Consider the following 25795-nt stretch of genomic DNA (forward strand, 5'->3'; position numbering starts at 1 on the left):
TTGTTGAAACATTAATGAACCCCAAACTGGACTAATGCTATTGTTGCTGGTACTCCAGCAGGCCAGATGCACCATCTTCAAGTTGCTCAAGTTGCTCAAAACGTGGCTGTCAAGACTCTTTTAACCTACGCAGAACGGCCACGGTATCTCCCTTTTCAGAGAACTCTCCACTGGCTCCCAGTACAACAGAGGATGCCTTTTAAGATCCTCTGTCTTGTCTTTAAGTGCCTTCATCATTTGGCTCCAAGTTACCTTGTCTCCAAGATCTCCCCCTATTGCCCAGCTCGACCTCTTTGGTCCACTGCTCTACATCGTTTGATAGTCCCCTTGCTCCCATTTTGTACATCACAGAGACAGGTGCTTTTTGTTATTTTTTTGGCCCTCGAGTCTGGAACTCGCTGTCCCCTGACCTTTGGAAACTTGACGGTCATTCAGGAAGAAGTTAAACACTCACCTTTTTCAATAATCTTCATCGTATATTATGGTTGTTTTTCCTTTCCCCACATTGTTATTAACATCTGCCCCTAGATGCAGTTCTGTGTGTGGCTCGTGTGGAGCATCTGCACATTGCAAATAAACAAATCAAATCACCATGCTCCAAATAATGAGAAACTAATGGTGCATTTAATGTTTGTGTTCAGATTTTTGAACAGTGTTCATTAATGCGGACATTCACTGAGCGTGTCGTTTTGCCTATGTAAACCATTTTACAAAGTGTAAATGTGTGGAAGGAGGAGGCTGACCCAGGTGGCATGATTGTTGGTCGAGACATGTATTAAATCAATGAACGTTGGGAAAATAACTTCCTGTCCCTAATACTAAGATGGGTTTCCCTGCCTCGAAATAATATTCTAAAGAGTCTGCCAGGATAGTCCAAAGAAATAAGTTCACTGTCGTGTCAAAAAACTATTTCCAAGTCTGAAAATGGTGCAACAAACTTCAAAAAGGAAAAAGGAAGGGCAACCTTACTCTCCAGGCTATCGCACCCTCTGAATGTCCAACAAGGGCCTTCCTTCTTTAAGTGTTCCACAAAATGTCCACAAAACAGGGTGGGGCAGGGGGGAATCCCCACCCCCGCCCCGCCTGATTCCCCGTATATTTCACAGTCAATCTGGCTCTTGTTTCTCCCAGGTACTGGGACTATGAAGATTATGTTCTGTACTACGTTTCCAAGGGTAACGTCCTGTTGCCTCTTCGTTTCACAGCCAACCTGGTACACTATCCTGCCAGGTACTGTGATTATGAAGAGTTCTTTGGCTCTCTCTTCATGAGTGAGTTTCAGGTTTAATCTTTCCTGTACTTTCAATTGTAGTTTTCTCGCTTTGCTGGTCACAGCCAACTGGTTATACTATCCTGTCAGGTACTGTGACTATGAAGATCTCGTTGGAGGTCTTAATTAAGTTAGTCTGTGCGGGTCCCAGACTCGCCTTCGTAATCCTCCATTCTCTTAGCCATCCCACCAACTGTCCCAGTCTCCCCAACCTCTCTGCAGAGCTTACCAGTGGTCTTCGGTTGTTTACAGGTGCTTCGGGCCTTCGCAGCTTTCTTCCGCGGCTTCCCGGGATTGAGTCTGCTCCATGCCGACTCCTAGCCTATGAGCTGCGCGTTTCAGCTTCTTCACATGCTTCAGGCTTTCCGTCTAGGAGGGGGCTCCTCTCGGGTGTCCGTCTGCAACAGATGTTTTGGGGACCTCTTTTCCAGTGGGTAAGCATCCTGCTCCTGGTATTGTCTTGTCTCCTCTATTCCTGCCGGGATTCAAATCTCACGCCTCCTCCTGGGATTGTCTTTCTTCACCAAGTCCTTCCCTTTTTATGTTCTGTTCCGATTTGCTTGACACAAATGGACTAGTGCGTTTGTACTGGTTCGGTGAAGTATTCCATATTTGCTCTGCACTTGCTCCTTGTCCCAGTATTTTAGTCATCTCTGTACTCAATGTTCTGCCTAATCTCAGTGTTTCTTGGGGAAGGGACATTATCTATTCTGCAGACATACATGGAAGAGTGTGGGGTTATGTCCTGTGCAGGATAACAGGGTGAGGGAGTTTGGGGTGTACGGGAATTATACAGTGTTTCTCCCAAGGTGTTATCTCTCATCCCATCGGGATTTCCCTCCCCATGAGAACCACCCGCTGAGTACCACCCCAGGGAAGGGGGGGCTATAGGCTAGCATCCTCACCTCCATGTCCTCATGGGAAGAGGCTTCCGCCACGGAAGCAGTAAGGGCATCCTTGGATTTGTCACAAAAAGCATATTATTCCAATTACATTTTTGCTCTTACAAGTGGTGTAGATTCTTTATTCTCAAATGATGCCTTCTAAGCTAAAACAAGTCCCTACGAAAATGTAATACTTTGCGTTCTCCAAAGGGAACATGACCTCTATGTGGAACATTCCACAGATGGAATGGTGGGTAAATATTTTTCAAGGTGCAGGAAGCCTCGACTAATTTTGGTCTTAAATTCTTGCCGTTTTTAAAAAGGTATACAGAGCTGGAGAAGAAAGTCAATTACACCGACTAGCTGGCTATTTTCTTTTAATGGTTCCCGAATAGCACTGCTCAACTGACATAATGTAGTTACGCAAAGTAGTTTATGTTCTTTTGTGGTTTCTCCACTACCTCTAACAAACTGCACCGGGGTAACATCGACATTTCTATTTTGTAAAATATTGTCTTGGATTTTGAAATTCCTAATTTCCATAAAGTTCCGGCAAATGGAAAAGTACATCCTATGTAGTAGATTACAATAAAGGGCTTTCAGGTGATGGCTTGAAAAATGAAACATGGGATTTCGATCTGTTGGTTTACAGAATAAGTCTATTTCTAAAGCACCTCCATTGTGTGAGAGAACCAAATCCAAGAAAACAATGCTGTCTGCACTTGATGCACAAGTGAAATTCAAATTCTGCTCCAAGCTATTGATCCTGAAGATACATTTCCGCAATTGGATAAACTCGCTAGCCACTCATTCAAATCTGGGTACTAAAGGCGATTCCATGGCTGGCCGATGATAGTGAAATTTGAAACAAAATGTGATGAGGTGGAGGGAATTCAAGTTGAGTTTGTATCAAATGCAAATAAGTTATCAAGCTGAGACAAATATCCCCAAGGCGTTTTTCCCCAGGCAATGAACATACTGAATAGAATGAAAGAGGTCATATGGGCACGCACTCAGTGCACAATGACCTTACAGTGGAGAGATTTTGCTTATCCGATGGGGAGTGTTTTGCTTAAACTACCTTTGTTGTAAGTAGTTTGCACCATGATCCAACATGTGCTGTATTGCCTCCCCAAAAGTGAACATTTGAGAAACGATTGCCAGGAAAAGTCAGAAACCCTAGTACAAAGCAGTGAGAAATAGAATATGCCCAGAAAATGAGTTAATGCAATGTTCTTATTCCCAATATTGAACTTTAAAATGAAGTCTAATTTTCAAACTTTCTCTAAAGGAGCTGCCATGCGTTTGGCACAACAGGTGGACAGGTTTATTATGAAAAGCAAGAAGCAGTGGATTCTCAAAGGTCATCAGGTATGAGGTTAATTCAGTGGCATTGTGAAAAGAGAGACACAGACTCAGAAAGTAAGATTTCAAAGCCTTTGTTTAATGTTTCAGGGTTGGTGTAATACCCAACTAGTCCTAGCTCTAAAAGGGATGTTTCCCTGAAATTATGCTTCTAAGGGCCGTCGATGTCTGAAAGTCCAAATAATAATTCGGCTGTGTCTAAACCTATGCTTGCCCTCACTCTATACAAAAAATGTATTAGGGGGTCTTTCGTCAAAAATGAAAAGTAGTGGTTCAACAGAAAAATAGGAAAACCAGGGTTGGCTCCCGGTGGCTTTCTTGGAAGGCATGGTTTTAAGCTTACCAAAAATGAGTTCAAACAGGGCTACCTGCAAGACCTTCGCCACAGGCTCCTTGGAGTGAATTCAAATACCTTCCGTGTCCCCGAGTTCCTTGGGGTTCCCTTCCCCAAGCTTCAGATTATTCAAAGATCAAGCACCACAAAAAAATATGCATCACAGTTTGCTTTATAAACTTCTCGGGGTTCCCTTAGCCATGATTCAGTCCTTTCAACACTACAAAGCAAACCAACAGGTCTCCAACTTATACAGGCCTCTTAGGGTTCCCTTCTCCAAGCTCACGCCCCTTCCAGCTTTCAAAAACAAACTCTGTTTTACCAGGATGCACTTCTTTAGTAGGCCTCTCAGGGTGCTCTTCCCCAAGCTTAGGCCTCTTCCAACTTTCAACACAAAACAAAATTTATCGCAGTTCCCATTAGGCTCCTCAGGGAGCTCTTGCCCAAGTTCAGGCCCTATTGTCGGTCCGATAGCACAGCGAGTAGAGCGCTCGCTTTAACATCTGTGCAGAGCCTGCTGACGCAGGTTTCATCCTTCCGAGGTCGATAAATGAGCACCACACACCGTGGGTAATAATAAGCAGCGCTCAGGTGCCTGAGGGTTGGTAGCGCTATATAAATGCTGAATTATTATTATTATAGTTCCAAACACAAACTCAGCTGGTCAGGATATGCCTTTTCCTTATTTACAGCTTCTCTCACATACAATCCTATCATGGGTAGAATCAGAGGCTTTCAAATATGCCAGGCTCTTTGCTTTGCTTTAGCACGACCACTCTGATCCTTTGCCCCTCTTTATTTCTGACTTGCACTTTTCCTTTGTACCTTTTCTCTTCAGGTGTTTCTCGTGCACACTTGCATTGTCTTTTCTTCCTTTCACTTTGTTGTGCACCCTTGCACTGTTTTTTCCCAGTCTATACTTCTGTGCCTCTTGCACCTTCCTGGTTTATTGTGCTTCTTGCACCCTTCCGTTACACTCACTTCTCCCTTTGGTCATGCAAACCTGCACTTAGTTTCCCATGCCATGCGTCCGTGCACCTTTAAACTGTCACTTTCCTTCTCCGTGGATACTCGCACCTTTTCTTTACTTTACTTTCGGGCTGCTTGCCCTCTCGACTTTATAGTGGACCCTTGCCCTTTTCTCTTACTTTGCTTCGGTCTTTACATTCGGGTAACTTGCCCTTTCTTTCAAATCTATTTACTTTATGTCATTTGCAGCTTGCGCGAACCATTACTTTCTTTCACTTGCTTTCCGCTCCATTTTATCAATCTTGCTTTTTCCTCCCTTTCCCGCTCCAGCCACCCGCACGTCCCAGAGTTTCTCTCTCGGTCATGCGAAACTCACCGGGTAGCGTAGCGCTGGCGCAAGGTCACTCGGGGATGCTTTGAGTAGTGGTCAGTGTTTCACCACCTGCCCCTCAGCCACCCTTGGGCCCGGTCATACATACTCTGCCAGCAGGGTCCCAGCTGCTTTGCTCTGGCTCCCAGAAGAGACAGCTCCCCAGCCATGCTGCAGCCATTCTCACACACTGGGACAGTGTTGCAGCACGCCGCTCTCCTCAGGATCCTTCTTCCTGTAGCTCCTAGCTTCGTGGCTTCTCTGGTGCAAAGTGCCTCTCCAGCTCGCTCAACCATCTGTGTAAAACCACACCCTTTCATAGTGAAGAAACCAGTTACGTGGAGTCAGGTGTAGATGGTCACTATTAAAGGTCTGACCCTGACTGACACTTAGTGGGACAACTAGAGTTCTTTCTAGGATAGGTTGTCCTTACTCTCCCCATGTTATTGCTATAGGTAATCTTCACTGATCTTAGTTGCCTCTTCCTTGTCTCAGTATTTGTTGGAAATGGGGGGTGCGGGAGGAGATGGTAATTGATATTTGTAGGCCATTTCATTACGAGGTGATTGGTAAAGGATAGGGGAAGACCCCCCTGGCCCTAGTTTGGTAGCCAAAGGTGCTCTTTGCATTACCTTATTTCCTCCTACCCACCCGACCATGTGATCCTGGGCCTGTTTAACCCTTCCCATGATCTGAACTGGGGGAAAACAAAAGTGCTAGAATTGAGATTGTCTGTCTTTCCTTTGGTTATCCAGTGATTCCATCGAATACAAAACATTGAATGCAAAATCATCAAAAAAATGATTTTTATTTTTTAAAAGGTAAAGGTTTTATTTTTATTTTAATTTTTTTTTTTTTTTAAAAAGTGATTTCTCTCCGATGCTTTTGCATTCAATGCTATCACTATAAACCTTTCTTTGGGGCTAGGGGTAATGGGACCTGCATAACCCATAACGGCTTCTGGGGTCTCTTCACCTATCGTCCCAGTAAAATACTGATCCCTCCTAGGGTATTCTCCCAAGGGCAACCCCAGCTTCCCCTACCCAGGTGATCTTACCTCGCTTGTCTACCCCCTGGATTGGCCCTTCCCTGGCCACCTGAATAGAGGATTCTCAGGGTATACATGGGAGAATACCCCTAGGGTTCTAACAGTACGTGAAAAAAGGTTGGGGACACTGGAGATCGGGGACATGGTTAATCACAGGGACTCAGCTCCCAAATATAAGCACAAGAATGGAAGTGCTTAACGCAATTGGAGATTTAAGTAGTATTACACAATATATGGTAATTCATCTCATATTTAGCATCACTTCAGCAGGACAAAAGAGTGGGACATTATGTGTGGTGAAATTCAAGAGCATCTGCACAACCCGCTGAAAATGATGCGTGATAACATCTCCCACCACTCCTGGCCCGAAGTGCTGAATAAAGACTGAGTGCAAACTAAGCTGTGACCGTGGAGAAACCTGTTAAAGTGTTCCAGTTGGCAGTGTGACATCAAGACAGCAAAATGCTCCTTTAACATTCACAGGCCAGTCAAGGATGTGTTGGCCGCAATATATCAAATAACGCCTGGATGAGCAGGCTGCAGATGAGACTAGCTGGACCATTGTGATTTCTGGGAGGTACAAGTCCTCAAGAGAACAAATCGCTAAATCTGGATTGTTCCTGAAGTGCAGTAGGATGTGTGGATCGGACTAGGAAGTGAATAAACTATGTGGTTAAAAGAATCAGCACTACTTTAATATATGGACAAAATAAGGCCTGCCAGGTATCGGCCGTGGGGCACCAAAGGCCTCATGATAAATGGAACTAGGCTGTGTGAGGGGTCAGTAATTCGAATCCGACAACTGCTTGTAGTTCTCAAAATATGTCATTTAATTAAAAGAAATAATATAAAGAAAATACCTTGCTTGCCCTACTCTACAGGGGATTTCCCTACCTAGGCCAGAGGCTAAAGGAACATTCTCTAGCATGGGTAAAATGGCCCTCACACTAAACAACAAACATACAAAAACTGAAATTATTTAGCAACACCATGTAATAAACAAAAACACAATATCTCCGTTTTACCTGAAGGAAATTATCTGGTTGCCCGAGTCAGAAATGAAGGAGTGCCCGGGGATGATGATGCTGGGATTGAAAATGTGGCTTCGAGCATGTATGATGATGGGCAACCCGCTCCCGTGTTCCCCACAGGTACCGCTGGTTGCTTTGGCAGAAGTAGATAAGCAACTGAGGGTGATTATCAGAACCTACTGGGAGTCGGTAGGGCTGGTAACGCTAGGGGATATTTGGCAGGAGGGGACCATCAAGGATTTTGAAGGACTTGGGGAGGAGGCGGGATTACATGGGGGCCAATATGTTACGCATCACAGGTTGGTGCGGAAAATTCGAAAAATGTGGCCTGAGACAGTATTGGCGGAGGAACCTGACGCCACTATGGGGATGATGTATGACATAGCTGAAGGGGGGCATGAGATCTCTAGATTGTATGAGATGGTAATGACTAAGGTTGGGAAGGAATTGACACACTTGAGATTGGATTGGGAAGCAGAGGTGGGAGCCCAAATGGAGGATGGGATATGGAAGCGCGCCCTGGGATACCACAAGAAGGTATCTAGGAATGCCAGACTGAAGCAAATACAGCTGTATGTAACGCATAGAGCTTATATGACCCCTCAGAGGATATCTAAGTTTAGAAGCGCTGGGAGACAGGCGTGCCCTAAGTGCGATGAGGAGAACGCTGATATGACACACATGTTTTGGTCATGCCCAGTAATCGAGTGTTTCTGGAGAGAAGTGGCACAAAAGCTAGCAGAGAAAGGGGTCACGCTCATCATAGACACAGCCTGGGCCTGCCTGTTGGGAGGGTTTCCCAGGCCACGAAAACTGAAGCATGTTGGGAAACTGAAATACTTGGCATACGTGCTTGCGAAGCGGAGGATAGCTATGGGATGGAAAAAGTGTCACAAGCCACGGGTGGAGGTATGGTGGAAGGAATTACAGAAATGGGCGGAGGCTGAAACAGTGGTATGGCAGGAGGCAAGTAGCATGACTTGGGAAGAAGAAGCAGGCATCCTGATGGCATGGAAATCATTAATATCTGGACTATTTGGAACAATATTAGATCCAGAGAAATCCGATGAAAGTGATGCCCTGCCGCGTGTAGCAGATACTGAGTGTGATGGACAAATAGGCTCGTAAAGGGGGGTGGGATTAGGGGGGGCAGTGGGAAAAGACTAATTGATGTTACTGTAATGGTTGGGAATTGCACTGCGTGTTTGGTTTGTATTGTTGGTTGTGTTGAAAAATTAATAACATTTTTTAAAAACAAAAAAAACACAATATCTGAATGGCCTTCTTCTGTCCTGGGTAAGATACCTTCCCCGCGATTCACGTCAACTTCAAAATGTTCAACAAAAGAAAAAAGAAAGGTTTTGGAACCAATTCTTGAAAGTTCAAAGTCAAATCAAAAGTTCAACTAACAAAAACCGACTGGTAACAACTCTTTTGTTCCTGGAAAAAGAGATCCCTTTCGAACTTCCAGAAAAGAAATTGCGCCAATGGTACTCCTGGTTAGGAGGATACATTGTCTCTTCAAGGTAATTAGCCACAGTTCAAAATAAAGTGTAATATTCTCCAAATGTCAACGATACACTATTCTTTAAGACTTCTTTAGTTACACTGTATATTTGGTATATTTGTAAGGATGCTTTCCTTGTGCTGCTGCTTCGGTGTCCAACAACCACACTTTTACTGTTGGTACTATGAGAATAGTCACCTTTGCCCCACAGTACGTTATTGCTTCAAACCACTGCAATGTGACATCCATCAACAGCTTAATATACCATCACAGCTCATGTATTACTACTACTGCTCTCTACTTTGGAATTAATAGTCAGGCTTAGATAAGAAACGTCAACCTCTTGAAGTAGGCAAGGCACTCTTCCTTTTTTACGACTTTCTAAAAAGGGGCAGCCTCTTTGCCGCTTCTGTCCGTCTAACTACCACGAGAACAACCTGCTTCTGCTCACAAGACTCTCTCCTTTCTCGCTTTAGCAGTCCTTCACACCACAGGTTGTATTCTACTTCAGAATTAGTTCCCCTTCCCCAGCTTTGTTCCCACCTTTCTGCTTATTAGCCCAAGTAATTACCCAGAAGCTTATGTGCCACCGTTTCAGCTTTAGGTAACAATGGTGTAATTAATTCTTATAACACATGATTGTTTACAACTTCACAGAGAATGTTCCCTTAGATGGCTCTTTAACCCTTGACAAGACTGGGTTCACTATGAAAAGGGGTTGCCTCTTGGCTTGGGTAATGCGTGTTCTCCTCAATGTTTTAGACTCTACTTATTTGATCTAGAAAGAATGTCACTTCTGGATATTGTATAGAATTCAGTCTTTCAAGTGAAAACACGATAAGGCACACAGACCCGCTCTAAGATATAATTTAAAGTTCAATGAAGAATTGCATTCCTGTGTAATGGTAAAGGATGCAACTCTAACTTCCATTGGAAAACATAATTGGGTACACGCAACCTTCTTTTGATGGAGTTTACACTCTTTGTACTTTTAACTCATATAACGTCAATGTTCGGAATCCGGTAATGGCCTATAGAGCATCATTTTCCTCAATTAAGAAGACGCGACCGCTCTGCTAGTCAGCAAGAAGTTTTAAAGTGTTCAACAATGGATTTAAATGGGGCGGGGGTGGATGAGAACGGTATGGGTTCTGAAATGATGTATGGCTAGTGAGGGAAGGTCGGGTAGGGGGTTGTCAATCCATTGTCCCTCACAGTGAGTTGTCTGTAGGAAAGTGTCCGTATTGGAAAAGGGTGGGGGGTTGAGTTTCTAGATACTCTACTGGGTAGGGTGGAGAAATGGTGTCATAAGGAAGGGTGTACCGCACCTCGCCATTAGGTGCCCCTCTCCTACTCAGGTGATCGTCCCGCACTCGTCCACCCACAGGGTCTGGATCCAAGGGGGATGGCCGTGCCCTGGCCACATCAGAAAGGGATTCCCGGGGTTCAGACAGTGCAACACCCTCAGGTTTCTCACAGCACCCTTCTGCATATGTTTTGGTTGTGTCAGAGTCCAGTCCTTTTGAGATGATGTCCTCCCATGTGTGGATCTTGTGTTGGGCCTTTCTTTTCCTCGTAACCCCCTGATATGTGTATTAGGTCTGTTCCCGATGGGCTTAAGCTGCCCGTTGGTTTAGTGTTTTGGACCTACAGGGCCTCTCTTGGTGGCCAAGAAACAGATTTTGAAGTTTCGGAAAAGCGGCCTTAGGCCCTCCGTGGATGGGTGGGTGTATGATTTGCTAATTCTTTCGGACAGAGAGGGTGTCCTTTCAGGACAAGAAAAAGCTTGATCAGTATTCTGACATTTGGTATGTTTTTAATGAACTGTATGTAGAATACCAATTTATGCCAACAAGAGTGCCATGCTTTATTATAGTGAGAATAGGGAGTGGGGCAGTGGTATGGCAAATTAGGACCGGATAGCTATCCGGGATTGTGAGCCAAGTTTTAGCTGGCGGAGGAAGGCTCTGGCATGGAAGAGCCGAGGGGCTGCATGGACAAATTGACAACCTAGCAGGGGTTTTTACACTGCAACTCTCGTCCAACTGACAGTGTCAGCTGGAGGCAAGTTAAGAGCACCCAGAGTATTCAAGAGTCAGACACTTGGTAGAATGGCTGCCCAGAGAACAAAGGCAACCGCATGGGTGAATGTGAGGCTGCAGGACAAGCCCCAGTTGCACAACATACCACATGGAGTATTACCAGAGAAGTGGGTGCACAGGTGAAGAATCTGGAGACCTCACATGGACAAGAAAAGTGCATATATTAGGTCTTTCAACTGCTCTACATACTGTTTGATAAAATACCAGACTACAAAGAGATTGGGTGGAAGTGAATGGATTCGTTTACTAGGATTTGTGAATTGGATGGTGGAACCTATGCAATGAAGGCAAAAGAGTTACAAACCCTGAATACAGCCTTGACGCCCCAGCTTGGGAGTGTACATGGGGTTTAATGGCCAGCCAGCCCGAGCGAAGCTGTGGGCCCATGTCTGCCCCCCAGCCAGGGCGTAAAATCTATATTCACACCATGGGATTTAGGGAATCCGGAAAGTTTCTTTTTTTTCCATCCGATGGCAGATGAGCTCAGCACGAGCCCATCTTCCGTAGGAGAAAAAATAAAATAAAGAAGCAAAATGACCGCTGCCTTTAATATGAAAAAAGGACTAAGTCCCTTTCCGAATGGCGGTGGTCATGGAAAACATGCTCCAAAATGGTAATCCGTAAGGGACTTAGTCCATTTTAATAGTGGCAGCCAGTTTTTATGCCTTTTTCTTTTCTCTGTCGCGAGCAGTGTATGAACAATCATGCACAGGAAAGGCAGCTTGTGATTGGTGTATCTGTCTTTCCAGGGTGCGAATCGGTTATATAATGTAAAGGTTTTTCGGACAACAGGTTTCTAATGTGATATAAGCTGCATTGAAGGTGTTTGGCTGATCTCAGGGCTCCACTGAGTGGGCAGCTATTGACATGGGTGTCTCCTGAGAGTATTTTTGGTTGTTGTATCCGAGTCAAGTTATATGGAGTGAAGCTCTGAGCTGGGAGGAACATGAATATTGATGCATTAGTGTGGAGAGTGCTTCTGGTCTGGTAGGACCTTGCTCATAAATCGCTGGGTGGCATGGATTATTTGATTGGAGTGCGTTTGCCGCCAAGTTCAACCTTTAGGTTCCCTCCTTGCCACTGCTCTCTCTCCACCCCACCTTCTCCTGGGGCTTGCGCTTCAGGGGAAAGTAGTCATCAAAAGTGTGTTCCTTCAAAAGAGTTGAACAAATAATATAAAATGACACTAAGGGCTTCTTTTCAATTATGCCCTCAAGTCGTTTGTCACTACAAGAATGTGGTGGGGTTCTTTTTCTTCCATTTTATGCAGTGGAATGCAGTAGGCACAGATCCAAATGGATCCATAGATCTATGCGGAAGGAACAGTACTTTTACTCACAATTGTTTGTTGTTCTGAGCATTACGCTTTTTTTAGAGGGTAAAGGTGGCTGGTACACCCCTCATCTGTAGTGATGCACTCTGTTTTCTTGCATGGTCAGAGGCAGAGGGGGCAGAGAGGCTTCTGTCCCATGGTGAAAATCTAAAGTTGGCACCTACATGCTGAGAACAGGATAATTCAATCTTGGAAATTTTCCATTGCAAATAAAATGTGAGGTGAAGCATGATGGGATCGTGCAAATGCACAAGATCCCCTACCCCCCCGTTTAGGAAGCCCGAGCAGCTGAACATGAAAGCAAGAGGCCCATAGATACCTGGAGCTCCTGAGATTTGTGGGCCTGTTCCTGCTTAATCTTGTTTGTCATACTCTCCTTCATCTCATCCAGGATGGCATACAAAGCATCAAACTCTTCATCCATGTCCGAAAGCACTTTGGTGGAGTTGGCCTGGAAGAGATAATAGGTCATGTTAGCAGCATGCTCAAGAATCACAAATGGAAAAAAGTAAGGTGGGAGTCAGTAATAGGGAGCAGGAAGCAGGGGTGGTCACATCTGGGTTGATTCAGTGTGAGGCGCAGACCTATCCCTCACCTGGTATTGAGCAGATGTTGGGTAATTATTATACATTGAAATCAGGGTTCTATAGCAGAAATCACAAAGAGCTACCCAAACATTAAGTTCCACACTCACAATGTTTACTTTTGCACCGCTGGCACATTGAACAGGACAGTCATTAGATAAACTGAAACAGATTTGCAAATAATCTGCAGGTGCCGAGGTAAATAACTGGAATTTCCATTTGTTATTACATATGTATCAGAAAAAAAATTATGAATGTGGCCCACAAACAGGTTTTTAAAATAAGGTAATAAAGCCCAAACAAGCATTTTACACAATGCACTTCATTGGCACAAAATAGATTTCTTCTGTGTTGTACCAAAAGCAACCAGTATCTCAGGAGCAGCCCATAACACATCCCTCCTCCATTCTGCCCCCAGAGTTATGGAGATGAAACACATCCTAAACCTTTTTTTTATTTGAGTATTTATAAGGCGCACTATAGAGCAAAATGGTGTTTCCAGGTGCGACAAGACAAAACAAAAAAAACAAAAAAAAAGAGAGAGGGTGCGGGGGACAGCGGAGATAAACAATGACGGTTCTACTAGGCCTTTTGCCATTCGGATCGTGCAAGTGTAGGAACAATAAGTGCAGGGGTGGGGAGGGAGAACAGATGGAGTAGAGGCAGGGGGTGAAAGTGGCCATCAGGGGAGGGGCATATAAATTGCATGGGGGGGGGAGGAAGAAAGGGGCCAGGGACTGCATGGGGGGATCCAGGAGGGCAAGTGGCAGGGGATGCCGGGGTTAGACGACTGTTTACGTGCGAGGAAGGGAGGTGGACCAGATTTGGCAGGGATGCCCCAACCCACCAGGCTAGTCAGCGAAAGGTGCCCAGAAGGCAGTGCTGGATTGGGGTGGGGGGCGCTGGTATAGACTGGTCAAGAATGGCCTGGTGCCCTGTAAGACTCATAAGGGACCTGGCCATCAGTCGCAGCGGCAGAAGGGGGCATTAACAAGGGAGGGCAAAAAGGAAGGCAGTAGAGAAGAGCAGGTTTTGACAAGCTTCTGGGACTTGAGGACGTCTGCCTCAAGTCTGAGGGGCAGGGTGGCCATTACAGAGAGGCAACTGCTGAAGAGAGATATAACCCCCCACTCTGCAGATCAGACATTTTTCAAAGCAGAGTGTTGGAGCTAGAGGACTGAAGGGCTCTAGCAGGGAGGTATTTGGGGAGAGCGAGTCAAATGTAGCGGGGTACCCCAGCCCCAGAAAGCCTTGTGGATGATGCAGAGGGACTTAAATTTTGATCCTTGCAGGCACCAGGAGCCAGTGGCGAGATTTTAGGGCTGGAGAGATGCTGTCTCAGGGCCAGGGCTTGAAGCCAAGGAGAACTCTTGCAGTACTATTCTGGATTAGTTGAAGGGTGGCGGAGAGAGCAATGAGGCAGATTGAGGAAGAGGCTGTTGCAGTAATCCAGCCTAGAGAGAAGCAGAGTTCTGGAGCCATTGAGTTTCCGGGGGAAATGCCTGAGGAGGTGAAGCTGAAAGTGGGTCTTCATGGCAAGGTCTGTGTTGTGAGGGGAGAAGGGGAGAGAGAGGAATCAAAGAGGACAGCAATGTTTAGGCCTCACAAGATGAAGAGGGGAGAGGACCCAAGGAGGGTGGCCGGAGAGTGGGAGGGAAGCAGGAAGCCGTGAGCAGGGTTCCCAAAGAGAACGATTGCAGTGTTACTGGCATTAAGCCAGAGATCATTAGCTATGCACAATGCCTGAATAGCAGTCAGTCAGGGATGAGAGAGGAAGAAGAGGTGGTTGTGGAGGGAAGCTTGAAGTGGGCTGTGTGTCATCAGCATAACACTGGAAGTGAGGAGAAAAGTATGAGATCAAGTGGGCCAGAGGGGCAAGGTAGATGTTGAAGAGCCACAGCGATAGGATAGAACCCTTCGAGACGCCGCAGGTAGAGAGAGGTGGAGGAGATGAAAGGGCCCAGTTGCACCTAGGAAAGTCGATTAGATGGCAAGGAGGTCAACCAATCCGCTACCAGGTCTGTGATATGTAAAGAAGGCATGGTATCAAACAGTGAAGATAGATAATAATTCAGCATTTATATAGCACTATAAACCCTGAGGTATCCGAGCGCTGCTTATCATTACCCACGGTGTGTGGTGTTCATTTATCGACCTCAGAAAGATGAAAGGCTGAGTTTGGCCCTGCCGGGATTCAAACCTGCATCAGCAGGCTCTGCACAGATGTCAAAGCGAGCGCTCTACTCGCTGTGCTATCGGACCGGCTAGTGATCACAGTTCAAAGGTGTTTATTGAACTTCAATGGGTTGGTTGAATGCCTATCTCACCTGATTCGAAGGATAGGAGTAAGCTACCACCAAATATTAATATCGCAGTCCTAGTCGAGTCTGCCAAAATATAAATGGCATATACTAATGAACCTATTGATATGATATGGCATTTATAACACGCCTATACACAGGCGTTTCAAGGCACAAAATCCTATTGCCAATCCTTACTTCTAAATACAAAAGGGTGTGGGACAATGGTTTATGCAAAAAGAAAAGTTTTCAAGAAATAATAGGTCAGGACGGTTGAGCAGTTGGCTTCCCCTTCTCCACGTTTTCAGAACGGGGCAAGGCAGCATGTTCGAGCTTTGCACTCACTCTGGTTCTTAGCCACGGGGATACAATTCAAAGCATAGATATCAGGGCCTTCTTCCTAAGACTCTTTTACATTAACAGTCTCTTACTGCAGAGCGCCTGCAGTAACACACATCAAAGTTCCATTCTGATCAGGATCTTCACATGCACAAGTTCTCACTTCCAGTGTTCATCAGGGGTCTCCCTCCTTCAAGCTTGGACCCCCTTATTACCACAATGTTTACACTTTGTCTCCCTCATTTGTGCTCGGATCATGGATCTCGCTCGTTCGGGCTCAGATCCCTTTAGCACAATATCCATATTTGTTCTCCCTGGTTCAGGCTCAGACCATGCAATCTTACTCTACGGTTTCCTCTTGATATCAAAACCTAAGACTTTTGAATGTGCGATGGGTTTTGCTTAAACCGGCGTTGGACCACTTAGATTCCCTTGACACAATGTTCTGATCAATCTTCTACTTTCGTTTCTGCCACTCCTTGGCGGGATACCTTAAAGAGACCTTCAACTGAGCACATTCACAGTGCCGGACCACTCTGTCAACAGGATTGTGTCCTTCCTTCTCAAGTTCAAGCATTCATCAGTAGTTTAGCTTTACAGTAGTAAGTGCTTCCCTTTTGAGGATGATGTTCTGTGAAATAAACAACAACTCTAGAAATGAATTTTATAATATTTAGGGATGGATTGCATTTGAGCATCAGGTGTTCACCTAATAGGAGTTATTTCTATTTTTCTTTGGTTAATAAGTGCTTCCATGTTAGGTGAGCAATTGTTGCAATATCTCCACAACAGAAAACCATCTTTCAAAATCTTCACTAAGCAAGCTCAGAAAAGAGCGGGAAAATGTGGGAGGAGCTACTTAATGGTTTGGTGCCTTGAGGGCCATTCAAGGGATAAAAAGGCTTGCACTTCATTAGTTTCCATACCAGGAACAACTTCAGATGAGAACAGTGATGCAGACCCACTGGCTGAACATTGCAGTTTTGATGTTCAGATTTATTGGAACCTCACAGAAATACAGCTTCAAGGTTGGCACCTGCATTATATATATCTATATTTATTTTTTCTAACTGTTTTATTCTCCGTTTTCTTCTCCTCTCCCTTCTCCCTCTCTCTTCCCGCCCTCCTTTACTTTTTCTATGCACTTACTCTATCAGAATTGTCCCTGGACCTAGTATGATAGCAACAAATGTTTGTCTCCTCCTACCTTTACTTGTTCCCCTCCTTCCAGCACTATCTGAAATGTCGTCAGGCCTAGTACGCTAGTCGTCTGTCTGTTTCCCATTTCCTTCCTATCTGTGTTTTAGCTCTTGCACTATCTGAACTGTCGTCAGGCCGAGTACGATAGTTAATTTCACATTCTTGTTGTTCACGGCCTGTAAGAATGTCATTTTATTTTCCCTTGTTCCCTCCCTTGCCGTGAAGTGCTTTGAAACACATTGTGTAGGGGCGCTATATAAATAAACTATCATATCACAAGGCATAAAATAAGCAGCGCCGCATAGCAATTTGCTATGCAATTCCATAGGTTTGCTAATTAAATGGACACTTGTGTAGCAAAGCTAGCTATTTAAGTTACCATGTACAATGAAAGCACAGTTCACCCTGCATTCCACTCTTGCACTTGGGCCTCTTTCCACACTTTTTTCGCTGTTAACTCAAGTTCAAAGAGGGAGAGAGAGGGAGAAGCACACCACTCAAAATTTGTTTTTTTTTAAAAAAGGAGGCCTGGTCAAGATTGGTTTTTCTTTTTCAAATAATTGAAAACCAGAAGTAACCAGATGATACATTTATCAAGCCAACTATATTGTGTCCGGCAAAAACTAGTCTGTTATCTTTATTTTTTTTAAACCAGCCTTGTAATTCCATTCCTGAAAATTGAAGTTGTTAAATAATGCACAATTACAATATTTCTACTGTAAAACACTGCATCATCTCCATGCTTTACAGAAAAGTTTAGGTTAGTGTATCTAAATCTCAGTGTCCACTAGATTTCATTTTGTTGGGGAAGGTGCATCACATGGACGAGTGAACACTTTTGAAAACGTTCATGATCACACGGCCAAATGCTTTTGATGGCAAACCTAGTTCTGTAACCTACTGGTTGCATACATCAGTGCAACTGATGATCAACCCATAAACTGATCCCACACCCCTTGATACTCTATCCTATCACCATGTTGCTTTTTACCAGCTACCCCGAAAGTGAGATGGACGCAAACTACAATGTTCTACCTAGTTTGCCAAGTTCTCTGCCTGCTATTCTATCCATTCTGATTAGTCTTACTTTCTTTCCTCTAACATAATGAATACACAAAGCTAACTAGATGTTTGCACAAAGTAGTAATCAATAGTTCCTTCCAATCTGTGCATCTACAGGTCTACTGCACTACCATACATGTAAGTAGAAGGGGCTGCTATCAGGTTGAGCTAGCTACCTTGTTTATGCTGTGTGATCTCAGTGGATGATTAAAAATCTTCTAATTGGCGGGTGCATGCATGGTTGTGTGCAAGTGGCCCAAGACCAAAGCAAACAAAATAGAAACTAAAAAAGGTTTAGCAATACTCCATGCACTCCTTAACTGCCAAATGTTATATGTTGTACTTGTCCACAAACCCAGTTGGGCTTATATTGTCCTAGGACTTGCAAAATCTCAATAAACCACTGTCCATCCGTCACAGATAATCATTCCGTAATTTGCTAATTTAATGTAAGTTCTATACACGGAGTCGACACGTGTTTCATCCTTTTGAAAGGTCTTCTTCAGGGCTTTAAGTAAATGAAGTGTAGCCTCTTGCTTAGTATTGTATAAAGTCTGCGTTAATCACCCCTTTAGTATACTAGACGATTAGATCTCTCGGATATTCCATAGACTCTTAATTCTAAAAAGAACTTTAGTTAAATATCTTGCGGTGAGTGCATCTTAATATATTCCAACATCTGATTGTTATGAATGTCCTCTCACCACTGTTAGCGTTTCTATATCCACAAAAGAATCTCTCCCAGTCCGTATTCCCGTTAGTTTCACTGTTCTCAATTACGCTGCTTCCCCTTCTAGAACGCAGCATCTGTTCTCGGAAATGAGTGGATTGAGATGTTGCTAGTCCTAGGACTATAAGCACAACTGGGTTTGTAGACAAGCACAACACAGAACAGTTGGGAGTTAAGGAGCTCATGGAGTATTGCTAAACCTTTTTTTAGCTGCCATACATGTAGTTAGCCTCCAGAGCTCACTTTGCTCTATGATTATAATTGCATTATATATTAGCATCAGCGGGAGAGAGTTGGACAAACTGTTTTCAGAGCCTTTTATCAAATCAGTTCGTTCATGCAGCTAACCGTTTACACTTTTCAGCCACTCATCCAGGGGTTGTGAAGTCTACTTGCCCGCTGGCCTAGTCAAGTAGATTTTATGAATTAAGAGCACCATTTTTAGGGGATGTTTGAAACTTTTATTTAACGTTTACTAGTTTGCAGTAAATGTCAAATAAAAATTGTCCACGGCTGACCTCTGGGTGGCAGCAGAGTGCCAAACAAAGTGGGTTTGTGGTGGCATGCACCATTTTACAGAAGGCACATTTACATTTGTTGTCATCCGTTGCCAAGGGACGAATGCATTTTTCTTTGGTCGAGTTAACTAAGTTACTCGACTGGCAGGCAGGCCTAGTGAAATGTAAAGAATTTACAAGGCCTGACTCATCACACTAATGTCTTACCTCAGCAGTACAAAACAATGCTGTATTGATGCTCATTGTATGTCTTCAGTGCAAATAACTTCTGGTGACATTCAAAATATGAGTACAACATTGCTAATCAAATGGTTTATTTGCTAATCAAGAACATTTAAATTAGCAAACTCAGCTAATCGATTTTTGAAAATGTATTTATGCCTTGATATCATACTCGCGTCTTTCATCACACGCGTTTAACAACATTCGTTCCACTGCTCGTTACACAACATTGCTGCCTGCAACCTTGACTTCATCACAGACCGGTCTCCCCAACTCACCAGCTTTGTTGATGTCTCTGGCGCTTCTTTGTTCTTGGCGCCAAGGAGGATACCACGGCGGCTGCTGCTCCTCCCCACCTTGGTGGATTACGTAGGAGGGCCCGGTATCTCCGACACATAATACAGGATTCTTCAGTCTGGTTTCCTGGCCTTCTGCTTTCTGACTCGAAGGTTTCTTGAAAGTAAATGTTTCTTGCCGAAAAGGTCATGGGTATTTCCCTTGTTGATTTGACCTCTTTCTCCCCTCGTTTAGCTGCCGACTTGAAACTGCGGTTTCTTTGTGTGCTTTACCTCGCTCAGTGTGTGCTCTCGTGCTCCACCTTTTATTTGTGTGGGGAAGTTTAATGGAAGTCATGTGTGAGTGATTGTCAGTAATTGCCTGACTTCGCCTGACCATAGTAGCGGGACAGGTCAGGTACATTGCTCGGGTGCGAGTCTTTTTTCTCCCAGAGCGGGCTGTCCCTGTAGAAGTGTTTGTCAAGGGAAAGGGGTTGGGGGGTAAAGTTCCCACGTATCCTACCTGGTAGGATAGGGTAAAATTGTTACAGGGGGAGGGATACTGCATCTCACCATATGGTGTCCCACTCCCGAAGACCCCCTCACCCAGGTGATCCTCCCACACTGGTCCACCCCATGGGTCTGGATCCAAAGGCGATGGCTGTGCCTTGGCCACCTGAGAGAGGAATCTGCGGGGACTAGCGGGTGAGACACCTTTAGGTTTCTCAGATACCAAGGGTATCATGGAGCAGATTTATGAGGGTGGCATGAGTGACCGTGTCAAAGGCAGAGGACAAATCAAGGAGGATGAGAACAGAAGAAGTTGTAATCAAGGTTTGAGAGCAGGTCTTCGCAAGTGTTCAGGAGAGCAGTGTCTGTGCCTCTAGGCAGAATAATGAAGACATCTTTTTTGCTTAAAGGTTTTATTTTATTTGGAACAAACTTAGAAATCATAGGTCATGATGACTTGAAAATAATCACGAACTAGAGTGTTGTAACCATAAATGATTCACCTTGTAGAAATGCATTGCGTGAAATACAGGTTGGCGTTTTCACAAACACACATTTGAATAAAACGAAGGTTGTACCAAACGTAAGGGGAGACCAGTGGATGGAAGATGCACACAGTATCCTATAGTATTTCACCTCCCCTAAGATGGAACAGCCAATAAGCGAATGATCTCCTGATCTAGGATTACGGTCATTCAGAGTTTTTCTGGATGTGAAGTTGTGGAGGAAGTAAAGATGGACAATGCTACCTTTGCAGATGCTAATCTTGTCCTAGTTGCTGACCCACAAATCCCAAATTTAATTTGACTGATAACTTCCTGCTGGTCCCCAGCACAGACTCTTCTGAATAACAGAAGTGCCTAGAGATAAGACCGCAAACTCGCATCAGGGTGCATCCCCCGTTAACTGAGTAATCTTACACCAAATTATGATCCAATCGCCGATTTTGTTTCTGAAAGAAGAAATAGCCTTTACGCTCAAAGCTGAAATACATGCAGCCAATGCCGGCCTCCGCAAAGAGCTGAGATAAGACAAGAGATTCTTCAAGTACACACAGGGGGACATGCAGTTCTCAGTGCAGATCTCTCAGAACAAAGACTTTGTTGTTAACCAGTCAGCTGAGATGGGGGTCCACCATTGAGAGAAAGAACGTGCAACAGCGTATAACAAGTATGCTTTAGAAGTAGATCAGTTTATCACACAAGTACCATATCTAGCTGCCTGTTTGAAGATCTATGGAGCCATAGTCGAGAGAATAATGTTTATGCCAATAGTTGCTTCATAGTTTCTTCTTTAAAATGTGCTTAATAGTCCCTGTCCAAAGCTGAGCGTTATTGGGAACATGGAGAATGCTACCCCCTGGGTTTTATAATTAGCAGGCCTATCTGGACCTCCACTCACACACTGCAGTTACTGACTGATTGAACCAGTCTCTATATCCAACTGTGGCAGAGTTGAGTAGAGTGGTGGGGGGATGCGGCACTCTGGCTAGGACCAGGAATTTCCGCAATGGGAACGTGAGGTCTACCTCATCCCCAGTTGACAAGAAAGGCTTCAGACATGCACATTTTACAGTTTATTACCATTTGGTTTAGCGATGGCGGTCCAGGGAGGAGGCAGAGGTTAACATCTGTTCTTTACGAGATGTAGTGCAACATCAGCTAGACCAGAGTTTTCAAAAAGTCATCGACATCAGAGCCTTTTAAAAATGTAATAATTCAAGTTTCTAACGCTCAATGTTAAGGGCATAAATTCCCCTAATAAGAGGGTTTGGTGCACCTCCTACAAGATACAAACAGACGGTATATGCCTTCACAAAATACACTCAATTCCTTGGATAGGCACAAGATAAAGTGTAACATTTTCATAAGAAAAATACTAAAGCGAGACAACTGGCTAACCCCCTCTCTGTCCAACCAGGGCAGGCGTGGAGATCTACAGAGTTATTGTGGCGCGGGTTTACACCTTTGAATTCGGTAAGCCCAGTTCATACAAGACATATCTCATACTTTGGGGGAAAAGGAATGGAACCATCCCACTCAATTAAAACACACTAACAACATCACTATTCTTCAATAAGTCCAAGTCAATTTATTAAGTGTTAAGACCAATTTAGAAAATTTAAAAAAGAGAGAGAAGGAACAAACAACTATATTAATCGTAGTACATCAAAAAAAACATTCTTCTCGCTCAGTTCTTAAAAACGGTATGCTTTGTATGGGGTTCTTTGCCTTAATGAAAACCACTATGTTCACTTCAGCAGTTTACAGATACAAGACTGTATTATTTGGCTAGTCTATTGACAATAGTGACACTTGACACTATTGACAATATATTATTCATTAGTGGTTTTCATTAAGGCAAAGAACCCCATACAAAGCATACCGTTTTACTCGCTTTCGAAGTAGCATAGGCCACAGCAAGGAATGAACTGCCCCCACTAAAACAGGGAATGGATGTTTGGGATGGTATCTGAAGTAGACTAGGCCTTACCCCTCCTGAGGCCTGTTACTCCCATACATTATAACCCCGACTTTTCCCCAGCTTTGTCACGCATTTAAAGTATGCTAAAGAGGAGATGAGTTTGACACCCTTATTTTAGAGGGATGAAGGTTACATCCTTTCACTTTTGTAAAAAAATAAATATGCTTGGGATGAGCGAGGAAGTGCTTGTAATATTTTCAGCTCAGATAATGGGCTATTCAATCCCCAATCAGGAAAAGGGCACTAAGACCTTCTAAGGTTTGAGAAAATAAATGTTTTCTACATCCTCAATAAAAGTGCTTTTATCAGACTTGTTGAAATTCCTGCTTTCGGTGTTGAGGGGTTTTTGCCATTTTATTCGACAAAGTGGAATAGGGACCTTGACAAATTCCTTTCAGTAGAAGGATAGTGTCATATCTGGAACAGAACTAGGTAAAACTACTGTCATAAAGGACCTAGAAACACGTGTGTACAAGCGTTATAAATTACTTATATATCATACAGTACCATGAGCAGTGCTTGAAAGTCATGTTTAGTCAGGCACATAAATGTTTTGATAGCGCAGTATGCACAAACTCAAAGATATTGATACAGAAAATAAAAAAACGATGATGGCAAATCTCCATAGTAGACTGATCAAGATAATCTTCTGCAATGGATGGGCCAAAAATGTCAAACAGGAAACAATCATACAGCTGATGCGATTGCTTAGGTCTCATCTAGGAGACTCCAAAATAGAAAGAAGAAACTATTTGCTGCTAATGAGGCATGTGACCTTCAGCAAAAGTCAAATTAATGAGGTTAATAACGGACTCAGTGAGGTCATCCACATACTCCTTTAGCAGTTGTTCGGGGCAGTAACGAAAGTCTAAATTCCTAATTTCATGTTTGGAGTGTGTATTGTTAAACGTAACCGGGGTGGGGAGCATGGCAGGAGGCCAGTGCGAGAGGGAACAGTAAACACTTGGTCTGTTAGCTGTAGTCAAGTTAGTGGATGAATAGCTCTAACAACTAGCGATCTAAGTAATTAGCACATTGTCACAAGGGACCTTTTTAGCTTCGAATACTAAAACATTAAGAGGCAAAAAACCAGGGTATAGTTTGTTCTTTTAAAATGTCATCATGCTCATTTGCTTGGTTGCTGGAATAAAGTCTGCTCTAAAACAACAAAAGCATGTTCTTCCTTTTAAGGTGGCTTTGGTTTCAAACATTAACCAACGGGTTTATTGAAGCAATAATGCCACAAACCGAGGGCATTATCGGGCGGTAACAGCCCATTAAAGAAGTTAAAGGAACGAGTGAAGCCAGGGCTTTTACTGAGGGCCAAAGGTCATTGCCATCTGGTAAAGGCCTGAGTTGATGAGCATTATTGCTATTAAAACATTCCACCCGAGGAGGATAGAACGTTCCTTTTAAAACTAGGAGAAGCAAAGGAATAACATTGGAATGTTGGGGCAAAGGACTTCAGTGAGCCATTTTTGCCCTCTGTCAGAACATTGTTTGCAATTGAACTGCTAACATGCCAATTTTCTAATTTTGATAAATTATCACAGGCAATCAAAGCTCTGGACCAAGGATACATTTTCTCCTCTTGGTCAAGGTGCCATCCATGAAGGTTTCACATGCTTTCATTTATTTTCAATGCATGTACAGTCCTTGACCACACACTGAGTGCTGTCCTTTGAAGGTACAGTTAGGTAAATTCCTGATTATCAAAAGGCGCAGAGAATAAAGGAGTGGTGGGAAGCAAAGGAGGTCCGGTAACAAGGGTGGGGTTTAACAACGATAGATGAGAAAGAGAAATAAAGTAGAGGGGAATGGAGAAGAGAAGATACTGTGGTATATGAAGTAGTGGTCAAAGAAAAACAGATGGTAAGGAACAAAAATTAACATTCACCAAGAGAAAAAACAAATCAATAAAATCCACCCACCTGTACACCTTTTAACGTGTGGTTTAGCGTGTCAATGAAGTTCTGGATTTCATCGTTTTTGTTTGCCAGGGTGGAGATGATCCTTTGCAGAGCTTCCTAGAAAAACAAATTAACAAATGCTGACTACTTTCACTTTCATTTTTTCTTTTGATCACACAAACAAAATATCCCAGCTGTTTTTCAACTCCCTTCCCCCCCCCCTCATTAAATGGGATTCAAGAACAAAACACTTGGCATACGAAGCTAAGATTCACAAGTTCCTGATGCAGAAGAATCGCCTTTTAGACCATTACTCTCGGATGAATCAGTGGGTCTATTGTGCACCCATCACCACATTACACAAACCGATTTAACCGTTCCTTTATAAGAGCAGCCATGGACGTCAGATCTACTGCAAACATTAACAAAACTCTACAATGTAAAGGAGCCAACTTGCAGGACTCGGAATTTGTGTTTCAGATGTATTGCGCTGGGACAAGGGCCCATGGGCATAGCAGCACGGTCAGACAAACACTAAACAGAAATAAGAAAAATATATATTAGATATATATTAGCCCAGAGAGACACAGACACAAAGAGAAAAGCGAGAGAGAGAAAAGCGAGAGAGAGAGAAAAGCGAGAGAGAGAGAGAGAGAGAGAGAGAGAAAGAGAGAGAGACCAAGGGACAGACATTTTGATATTGTTCCTGAATATTGTTTTTGTTCGAGACCAATTTATTTATTGGGCATTTGTAAGGTGCGTAAACATCAAGAACACTGTTTCAAAGCGCCCACAGGGCAAGGGAAGGGAACAAGGGAAAGAGTAAAACAATGGAAAAATGCAAAAAATGGGAAGCGGTCCTACTAGGTCTTGTGAACATTTGGATCGTGCAAGTGCAGGGAGAGAGAAGGGACAGGGGAAAGGGGTAAGCGTTAGGGGTCCACAGAGGGATGAAGTGCCAGGGGGAAGTTGTAAGGCAACAGGTAAGTGCAAGAGGCGGTTGGGAAGGCAACAGGTAGGTGCCACTTAGTGACCACAGAATGAAGCAGGGTTCACCAGCTCAACAATAAGTGCAGACCTGTGAGGCAACAGGCCAAGTGGTGTCTGAAGGCATGTGCAGGAGGAGGGCGGATGCTGCAGGCAATCGACCAGAGGGCCAGGATGCAGAAGGAAACATAAGGGCCCAGGCCACCAATAACAGCAACTGTGGATTAGCACAGGAGGGAGTGAGGGAAGGTGGAGGAAAAGAGGAAGGTCTTGGGGTGTTTGTGGAACTTGAGTAGATCCGACTCAAGACAGAGAGAAAGTGGGAGGCTGTTCCAGAGGAGGGAGCGGCCATCCGCTCTCTGCTTAGAGAAATGCTTGACAAGCAGAGAGTTTGAGCCGGAGGATCGGAGGGCCCTGCAAGGAGAGTGCTTGGTGAGATCAAGTTGCAAATAATGTGGTCC

The 25795-nt window shown here is 44.0% G+C and overlaps 1 protein-coding gene across 5 annotated transcripts in view; it reads right to left on the reverse strand.

Annotated features, from left to right (window-relative positions):
* Positions 1–25795, reverse strand: part of FSD1L (fibronectin type III and SPRY domain containing 1 like) — a 707922-nt gene that overhangs the window by 530038 nt on the left and 152089 nt on the right. For 4 of the 5 annotated variants that reach the window (XM_069630835.1, XM_069630836.1, XM_069630834.1 and 1 more), the window contains exons 2-3: positions 24369–24464; positions 12533–12664 (exon numbers count right to left, since the gene is read on the reverse strand). In XM_069630835.1, the coding sequence (XP_069486936.1) occupies positions 12533–12664; positions 24369–24464 (228 nt within the window). Of the gene's footprint in view, positions 1–12532; positions 12665–24368; positions 24465–25795 lie in introns of those variants that run through there. The other variant, XM_069630837.1, reaches the window with a different exon arrangement.

Source organism: Ambystoma mexicanum, chromosome 6q (assembly GCF_040938575.1).
Source record: "Ambystoma mexicanum isolate Mex_15411 chromosome 6q, UKY_AmexF1_1, whole genome shotgun sequence".
Classification (NCBI taxonomy): domain Eukaryota; kingdom Metazoa; phylum Chordata; class Amphibia; order Caudata; family Ambystomatidae; genus Ambystoma; species Ambystoma mexicanum.